This window comes from Thermobia domestica, chromosome 5, assembly GCF_964235325.1.
Source record: "Thermobia domestica chromosome 5, izTheDome1.hap1.1, whole genome shotgun sequence".
Lineage (NCBI taxonomy): Eukaryota > Metazoa > Arthropoda > Insecta > Zygentoma > Lepismatidae > Thermobia > Thermobia domestica.
This window is the reverse complement of record NC_137458.1, coordinates 269844688-269855205: the sequence shown is the minus strand read 5'-3', so window position 1 is coordinate 269855205 and position 10518 is coordinate 269844688. Positions and strand designations below refer to the sequence as shown.

General features: G+C 36.2%; 1 protein-coding gene across 1 annotated transcript; it reads left to right on the top strand.

The window, feature by feature from the left end:
• Positions 1-1348: 1348 nt before the first annotated feature.
• On the top strand, positions 1349-10144 carry LOC145686609 (uncharacterized). The gene is made up of 3 exons (XM_081760066.1): positions 1349-1503; positions 8133-8596; positions 9799-10144. Exons 1-3 carry the CDS (start codon positions 1495-1497, stop codon positions 10004-10006), a joined length of 681 nt encoding a protein of 226 aa, XP_081616192.1. The 5' UTR covers positions 1349-1494; the 3' UTR covers positions 10007-10144.
• Positions 10145-10518: the final 374 nt, after the last annotated feature.

The window sequence follows — 10518 nt, the reverse complement described above, 5'->3', positions numbered from 1 at the left end:
ATCAAATTATATTCCTACAATAACATATTTATAGACATGCGACAATAGTTTTGGACATGAGTATACATTTTCAAAGCCTACACGAGCCAAGATACAAAACATTTCTCTCCTTGTTTTGAAGACGAGTAATTTCGACTTTACCGAGGTCCTATTACACCTCAAACATTGTTTTAGCTTTATATGATTCACAATAAAAACAACTATACATTGACAAAGTGACACTATGAACACAACGAAGAGTATTTATTTACATTTAAAGATAAGCATATCATTACAAAATATATTCCAATAAATGGTTTCAATATTGTTTTATCACACGCTTCGTGTACCTCCCGTGACGCCAAGAATTCTAAGAACTAAATGAATCGAAAATCGAGATGTAACTAGACTAGCTATCCGAGAATCGAGGCGAGACGAGACACCTACAAAATTTATCAGACAAGATGTGAAAAACTTATGTCTCGTCTCGTCTTATTTTGTGGGTAACACTAGACCACCCACCAGGATTGAATTTGGATCTGCCGTATCAAATAAGGGGTCACGATGGCTCAATAGTCGCTGCTGGCAATAGACGAGTGGTCTCGGGAGTTTGAATTCGGATCATGAGGCGCAACCCATTGGAGATTCGAATTCCTCTGAAGAACATGGTTAGGATTTTAACTGTCCTCTGTGTTTATGTTCCTGTCGTGTTTAGATTACGTGGAAAGTACTTGAGATACTCATAACGAACAATATCCCGGTTCTTTAATCATCGTCTCCCTTAGCCTAAAAGACACAATTGTGGGACGTTATACTGAAAGATTTCATTTCGTTTTAGCGTATCAAATACAGAAACGTTCATAATTTAGCCATCAGAAAGCTCTGAATGTAATGACGTACACAGGGAGGGTTTCGGGCATATAAACCCACACTTGAGCGAGATATCATGTAATGGAAAACGAAACGTTCGTTATATTAAGATATATGCAAAAATCAAGCTTTTCCTGATAGAATATGAGACAGAGTGCTAAAACCATTCTCTCTCTTGATTAAATTTTGCGTACACCATTGTCTGTATGTTCAAATTGAAATTTACGTTAAATGATTATGTGGAAGACTTCTATAAGGTGTTAATACTCATGGCATTTCTCTAGAAGGTTAAGTAGTAAATACATTCCTTTCTGGACCAGACGAATGATTTCTATCAGCTAAAAATGTCTGTAGTGTTGTTTGTCGAACAAGCGACATGTAGTCCTCACGTTAAAATTATCATAGCAAAAGATCTTTCTGGATAAAAATCTACAGTTGTTAAAACAAAAAATATTTCTTGTTTAAAATTGTTTAAAATCCGTAAGCGATATTTAACCAGTTTTGCCTTTATCTCTTTCGTCGACATATTGAAAAACAAAATAATGGCTTAGATTTTGCTTTAAAAAGGAGAATACTTCCTCAGTTTTCAATCAGAATCTTCATCATCTCGTGTCTTCGTAGAGAGCAATCAGCGTCCTTACCACTATGAAAACCGTAAGTAAATTTTTATATATTTCTAATACTGTCTATACTTTCACTGTTTATGAATGGCAAGAGTTACTGCTATCTATTGTTTTATTCGAAAATGTTATTTATCCTTTAAGAAATAAATTAGTATCTTCCAGTGAGGAAATTACTCTATAGGCCTACGATTCCTCAAAACGAGGAACCGCATGATTTATGCTGTTTATCTAATATTATTATTGTCTAAAAGGCCCACGCTAGTAGGTTATGTAGTGAGAATGGAAGAAAATAGGAACGCTTTCAAAATTTTAACTGGAAATCCAATTTGGAAAAAGACAATTGGGAAGACCTAGGCGCAGATGAGACAGATCTCGTAGAAATAGGAATACAAAGTAGAAAGTGGATCCAGTTGGCTAAGGTCAGAAGACCTTTTGTTAATACCTACTGGTTCCATAGACCACACAGGTAGTTAGCATCATTTTTGAAATAATGGGATATGTACTCACAGTGCTACGTACATTATACGTGTAAGTAACATAAGTTATTAAGCTTTGATTGTATTAGAATGTGGGCTAAAAAAATCCTTTGGAGCTTAAATTTGCTACCATTTTAGCTATTTTAAAATTTCAAAGTTGATGTTTGAATCCTATTTTCAGCGAGCTCGAGACCTAGTTGTTAAAGTGGACCCGAATCACTATCTACATTTGTAGCTGAGGCAAGTGTACATCTACTTAGGCTCGAACCTGAGACCGCGCGCTTTAATCACTTGCCAATGAGCAATTTCGAAATGTCATTCAGAACTTTGGATAGACAGAAAATGAGTCTACAATTTCACTATTGTTTCATTTAATTATCGTAAAAAAAAAAAAAAAAAAAAAAAAAAAATTACAGTATTAGACATATTTTTAAAATAACTCAAGAAATTGAAATTTTGGGAACTGCTATAACATTGAACATTGACAAGTTATGAAATGTTTCTAGGATATTAATTCTATAGCACGTTTGGGTCACGCTGGCTTAGTGGTAGAGCGTTCACCGCTGGTGCATGGGGTCCTTGGTTCGATTCCAGCTCGCACCTAATGAACTTTGTGGTGGACAAACACCGTGTGCCTTGGTTTTATTTGGTTCTCCCGTTTCCTCGCACTTTCTTCATTCCGCCATTTTCTTCATTTCTCAACATCATATTCTCCTTTAACTTAGCCGTGATAATAGTGGAATGTAAAACTTAAAAAGATTTCATTTCTACAGCACGTTAACATGTAATTTCAAAGAAATATGTTAAGATTTCAGAAGGAGATTACATAAAGACAGTACCTTACAAGTTTTTACTGTAGGTGAGTGAAAAAGGTTTGCCTTCTCTAGAGATTAAACATACTGTTCATAAAATGCTATTAAAAGCTGATAGATAGGACTTCCCCGGTCACAATCACAGTTACTAAGACTTGGGCCAAACCTATTGCATTTTTACTGCAATATTAGAAATTGTACAATATGTTAGCGTTTAACGAGAAAAAGATTCTCCACAGATGGGATAGGGCTCTCAGATTTAAACACTAAAAAATTCGGGACATCCTCAGTGGCGGTTTTAGCCTGGGGCCGGGGGGGGGGCTGGGGCTCACCAGTCTTCGAGTAACAAAAATAATTTAAGCTATTATTTATATATTTTTGAAAGTGTATACTGAACTCATGATATACCTATCATGGTCTCGTGTCTGGTTGCCCCCCCCCCCTAAAGTTTTGCCTTCTAGAACCGCCACTGGACACCCTGTGAATTTTTGTCGTAGTTATGCTCTTGCTTTTTTACTAAATTAATTGAATCATAAGTCAATACTCACTTAAGATTTACTAATGAAAGGTTTTTTTTTTTTTTTAAAAAAAAAAGTAACGCACGAATTACATTAACTTATGTTTTGGGAGAAAAACGAAACATTTGGAGTTTTGAACAATTTTTGAGGGGTAGAGATGATGTAAATCCGGGACTGACCCCGGTTAAACCAAGACTTCTGTTAGCCAATAGTATATCAATAGATACGTCTTATTGGGGTAAAACAAAATGATATGGGTGAGTATACAAATTTCATGCGTAGTTTTCGAGTTAATGGAGGAAAACGGATTTCCTTGTAAACCTAAAAGTTGATGCTATTGAGATGAAAATAATACTGAAATATATTTCATTAGACTCTTGCAGTAGTATGGTTAATAAGATGTAATCTAAAGTTACCATTAACTCTCAAATTTTGATTTCTGTTCACGTAAAATATTGTCGAAAGATAGATCAGTTAACAGATCACATTGAGTGAACAAAATGATATATTTTTGGGTAATTCTTATGCGTAGTTTCTGACAAAATCGAAAAAGAACGAACTTTTGTGACAATTAAAAGTACATTAGTTTGCCAATGACAGCTGAGAGTTTTTATTTTGTTGAAAAAATCTTATTTACCCATTGTATATATGTAGCAGAGTTTACTAAACATTATGAGGGACACCAAATCTAGGAGGTTCAGGTGCAGAGTTCATGTAGCCAGAATGCAAGAAAGTAGTAGCGATATCAAAAATTTTAAAATTAAAAGCCAATCAGAAAACGACCATTAGGAAGACCTGGGAGCAGACGGGAGAAAATATTAAGATGGATGTCACAGAAACACGAGTTCAAAGTAGAAACTGGATCCAGTTGGCTAAGCATAGAAGTCAATGGAGAGCTTTTATGACCGCGGCATTGAACCTCCGGGTTCTATAGGCCATAGAGTCAGTTAGTTAGTTATATGTAGCAAGGTACAGCTCTAACTAAAATACTGTACTTATTAATGTTAATCTTTTCCTCACGATGAACAACATATGTGGACATATTCCTAACAAAGACAAACTGCTAACAGTACGCTACTTACAAATTCCTATCTGTGACGCATTGTTAGACTATATGCAAGGGCGCCCATGTTTTGGTTTCCAAGATGGGGCAAGTATAAGCGAAATTTCAAATATAGTTTCAAATTTTGATGTAACTGTTCTAAAAATTCTATTCGATTTTCGATATTCCGAAGTACAATTACCTCTAGGGGGCGAGCGCCCCACCTTGCCCCCCCTGAATGGGCGCCCTTGACTATATGTAATCATTTTGGAGAAGTTTCATTAAAATTAGAAACTAGGTACCTTCAGCAGCGTATTCCCACTTGGAATGAAACATTTAAATTGGGTTAAGGGCTGTATCGCCGGACCAATTTTGGAAAATTTTCCAGGTCAATTGGAGAATTTATTTAAGTTTGTGAGGAAGAATGAGTGAAAGTCAGATAAGGTGAATAGTAAAAGTTAAGAAAGTGGTTGTATTTGTTGGTTATTTTTGATATTGTAAGCGGCACTGTATGTGGAGGCGGATAGTATTTCGCGGAGAGTTATATTTGCTTTACTATACTTATCCATAAATTGTAAAATGTACCGAAAAAATTGGGCAAGTCTTTAATTTGTTCATTTCATGTCGAGAACAGAACCCAGCCAACCCCTGCTGGGCTTCTAACCCGTTCCTACTACTACTACTACTACTACTTATACTATGGATCCATATAGTAATACTTCACGCCCAATGTAGCGTAATCTAACATGGTAGCTTATTGAGATCCAACCAAATATAACCGACTGCAGTACATTTTCGTACTTTTTTCGATTCTGAAATTGGTCCAGCGATACAGCACTAATGCCTTTAAATTTTCTTCCTGAAATGACAGTGAATCTCAATACCGGTATATCTTTTAACTCTTCCAGTCTCTATAGCCATTCTAATAAAATACAGTTTATTCTGTTAATTTTCACTCTTATAACGAAATAGCTGAGACCTTTTGATATTCTAGAGGAACACTAGAGAATGCGGTCCATAAAGGTAACGTGAGTTTTGTTATTTACATCTTCATTAACACCCTTAGATGTAAAAATATTTATCTGCGATTAAAAAATAATTAGTTTGTATGGGTTAGTATTATTAAACAAAGATATCGGTGACAAAACTTATTCTAAGGCCTGATTTCAGTTTAACTCTGCATCTCTCTTTTGTATACTTTTGTATATATCTCTCTTACTTAAATATATTTTTGTTAAGTTATAATTAATTAACATTAACAGTCCACATTCCACTCTATGTCTTATTAATACCGAAGCTATAAGATGTAGCACATTTCAGACAAGTATTATACAGTGATGTAAATTTGAGAGAAATTACGCCAAGAATGTTTCAAGGAGGGAAAAATGTAGATTTTACGAATATAAGATAAAATGTAGGGAAATTTAGCTTTTCAACAAATGTTACACGTTACTAAGTAATGTGGCAGTATGACGAAAGACGGTGCCATTCTTTCCAGAATCCCAAACACAAAGTGACAAGCTTTTTTTTCCACAAACCTTATGCGGCCTGGCTTTAGGATGTCACTATACAAAATAACATGGAAGTAATGCAGATGAAAAGCACAAATGTATGTTGTGGAGATATGAGCACAGTATAACATTCCCTAGAGACTCAATAATACAGTTTTAAAACAATTGAACTAAAATTAGGGAAATTTTATCTTAAAAATGGAATTTTTGACCATTCCTGAGGAAAATTTTAACTTGAGGATTTAGCTCACTGGTATTATACCTTATATTTGATTCCAAGAGTCTCAGCTGTAACGCTTATGTGAAATAAAGAAGCTACACAATTTCGGTACAACTTGCCTTCGATATAGAATACCCTTAGTCAACCTTGGGTGGGAGTTCATGTGGTTTGAAACATATATAAAATCCTAGAAAACTCACGCACACGGGTTTGTCCACCACAAAGTCCACTTAGCGCGAGCTGGGATCGAACCAGGGACTCCACCCACCAGAGGTGAATGCTGTACCACTGAGCCACTGCGGCCCCTGTTGTCGACATTCTATACAGAAGAAAAATTAAAAGTGAAATGATGTGAGTTCTTATTAAATTTGGTAGCCTATGTGATAATGTGAAGATTTCACACTGAATAACCAGCGGCATATGCGTACGACAACTTTGAACCCTTTTATACTAACATTTCGTGGATTTTAATCAATCATATTATACAGAAAATGTGCATTACTTAAAAGTATGTTATTTACTGTTTAAACGTTCTTATTATAAGGAAATATTTCTAGTTTAACATCCCACTATTATACTTTGTAGGCTAAAGCCATTAAGGAAAGGGAATAATTAGGAAATAATAGTCTAACGACAATGTGGGAGGAAATGAGAGAACTCATAGAAAACACGATGTTATTCACAATAAAGTTACATTGCCTGAGATAGAACTAGCGAAACCTTGCACCAGAAGTTAGTACTCTATTGCTGGTCCATCATACCGCCTTTCTTATCGTAAGGAAATATTAAGTTAGCAACCAATCAATGTTTATCGTTTATGTATATTGTCACACTTACGTCTTTACGTATTCACCGTAAAACTGGCTTAAACAAATATGAACTGCAATGAGGTGTACGTAATTTAATCAGGCGCCGAAAACATCGCCCGTCATCAAAGGGTGAGCTCAAGCAAGCATGCTCATACTGTTTCAGGTCACTCACGATGTTCGAATAGGTATTTCAATATAGTAAATGTTTATTATAATATCTTGTTGAATGAAGGGAGAAATTCAAACCGGAACCCACACTCTAATGTGAATATGGGATACGACATGTTTTAAGTTACATTGCCTGTATACCAATAACGTTTAAGGCACTCAAGAGATCTTACATAAAAGCAGTATCTCTGGCAAACATTCGCTATGTTTTGATTATATAACTGATGTTACTTGGCATCAATGAAATTAGTTACCCTGCACAGGTATTTCAGATGCAGAGGAAATGTTATTTAGCAGTGTGAAGAATCGGAGTAACTTAATGTAGAAGAGCCTCCTCAACGGTAAGTTACTTTCAGGGTCGACACCATTTACATCGAAAGAATCATGCAGAACTACTTGGATTATCGTATTAAGTAATAGATGCCAGAAATCGATAAAGAATCGATGCAGAAACGTCTACTTGTTCATATTGAAACAGCATACCATATTCAATGAATTTTATTATGTTGAAATTATATTACAGAATTCGGCAATAATTGCTTATATACTCAATACTTTTGATGTATTATTGTTCCATTCTTGGAAATGCTTCTGCTAGAGAAGTATAATGTATTAGCTTACGATAGACGTCCGAACTTTGGTGACGAGATTCGAGACTAGATAGAACATTTGCAATACAAACACAAACAGGTACAGTTTTCGAGACTCCTTTTCACGACTCCTTCAGACCAGACAGCCTTCACTATTCTCTCGTGCGTATCCTCGTAATGTATTTGTATGCTGAGAGCCTGTCTTGTCTTCTATTACTCCTTGCAACTTGCTTTCGAATTACTGCGAAAGTGGTTTTAAATACCGTGAAATATAAAAATTTTAATAATAATAATCTGAGGTACAGTAAGCGATCTGTGCACAGTGTAGTTATTTATTCAATTTAATGTATCATAATTTTAGGGACAAGGAAATATTCTTTACTGCTTACTTATTCCTTTACTGTTCCTAATTCCGAAAGCTCAATGTTATGTTTGCCTTTTAGTAAATCAAAACTTATTTTTTTATTTTAAATTTCATGAGTATCCTTGTTAAGTAAAATCGTTTCATTTACAGATATGTGTAACATTTCTTCTGCTCGCTGTGGCTTCAGCAGCTCCAACTTATCCTGAAGCCATTGTTGTTGAACCCGCACCTCCCGTGGTTGTTGGACCTTATCCAGAACCTGTCGTTGTTGAACCTGCCAAGCCAGTGGTTGTAGGACCTTATCCAGAACCCGTCGTTGTTGAACCCGCACCTCCAGTGGTTGTTGGACCTTATCCAGAACCCGTCGTTGTTGAACCTGCCAAGCCAGTTGTTGTAGGACCTTATCCAGAACCCGTCGTTGTTGAACCCGCACCTCCAGTGGTTGTTGGACCTTATCCAGAACCCGTCGTTGTTGAGCCTGCCAAGCCAGTGGTTGTAGGGCCTTATCCAGAAGCCATTGTAGTTGAACCAGCTCCTCCAGTGGCTATACCAGCTGTATTACCAGCACTTCAACAATATTTTGCAATTGACAAAGCTGGACAATTCTCCGTCAGGTAAGAGTTAATGCCATAGGTTAAGTCGTGATTCAATCCATTCACTTAGTTTTGCTCCATTTGTTCATCAATGTGATGTAAATTTAAATTTCTACTTAAGTTGAAGGACAATGGCTCCATAATAATTTTGTTTGAAGAGATGGAAATTTAGGTGCAAACATTTTTGATTGCTTGATTTGTATTCCTATTCTTTATCAGGATGAAAGAGGTATACGAAGGGATTTACGGTTGAAAGTGGAATCTGATCCACTGTAATACGTTCGGTGTTCTTCAACAAGGGACTCGAACACAGGATATCATGCCTCAAAGGCACGTACTTTAGGTGCTAGGCTAGGAGTTTTACCGTCTGTGCCATCGCAATTCTTAGCTATGATAAACTCGGAAATTATAAATTAGTTAGACTTAGGTTATCCTGTAACTTCAGATTATTTGTTTATTTGATGGCACCTTAAATTAAAGTAATTTCAACTTTAGAGGTAATGCTTGTCATAAAACAATTAACAAAATAATAAAACCTAAATCCTTTCCTAGAACTATGAGTAGCTCGTATTAACCTGGGTGATTGAAGGTTAGTACATCAACTCATCACTAATGCTTATGGTTTCATAGGAGTTCGATGCTTCTTAATTTAAGTATCATCCTAATCAATTTACAATGCCAATCGACACCAAAGGGCCTATATTCCTAGTGGATATTGAATCCAGAACTACATGCGCTATCCACGTGGATATAGATGGGCTAAAAAGATTATTTAGTTTATTTTGAGTTTAGTGCTCCTTTTCAGCAGTGAAATGATGTCAGACGAGTATAGCTTAGTATGAAATCCGAACCACATGGACTACTAGGAATCAAATCCTGGTCTAAGCGGTTAGCGTACGCGCCTTTGGCGTGGGAGACCCGGGTTCGATTCCCGGCAGGAGCTCATGTGGTTCAGATTCCACGTTAATCGTAGGTCCACGTCTCATATAGCCTCGCTGCTGAACGGGACATTAAACTCAAAATCAACTCAACTCAACTCAAATCCTGGTCTTCAGCACCAAACGCACAAAGGTAAACTAATTAGAAAGTTAGTCATTCAGGCATAGTTATGTAATAATAATAATAATAATAATAATAATAATAATAATAATAATAATAATAATAATAATAATAATAAATGTTTTCTTGCGTGTAAACTAATCATGATATATGTTTCTTTGTAGCTACAACACTCCCCAAGGATTAACTGAGGTAAAACAAGGAGTTCTGAAGTTGAGACGAGATGGTACTGATTACATCCTCGTACAACAGGGAGGTTACGCCTACCGAGCTTCGAATGGTCAACCAATTACTTTGGGTTATATTGCTGACGAAGATGGCTTCAGAGCTACAGGAAGTGCCATTCCAAAGCCAGTTGTTGCCGTTAACTAACAGAAACTCTATCTGCTATCGAATATGGTAAAATGAGTCAAGTGTTTTAGCCATCCTCCTTGTTAAATCCTTGTGAAAACCGCTTTGTTATCTAATTCTTTATCAGTAAATAAAGTTTACTTTCAATTTCTTAATAAATTATCTATTTTTAATTTAACATTGAAAAGTGATCCAAACACCGGATCGATATATATCTGTCTGTAATTTGGTCTTTTGGTCTGTAATTAAATCTAGAACAAAATCTCCGGGCATACCGGCAACAATTCAAGATGAAAATACTGAAGCGAGTGATGATCAAAGACCAGACCTCTTCAATAACTACTTCTGCAAAACATTTACTTCCCTTTCCTCTACAACCCATCTCCCCCCTCTCCATCCCATCTGTTCGGACACCTTATCCATTCTCTCTACCACCCCGGGCGAAGTTCTGGCTCTCTTGCTATCGTTATCTCCACATAGATCACTTGGACCTGATAAAATTAGTCCTCTCTTTCTCAACAAAACTGCTTCAG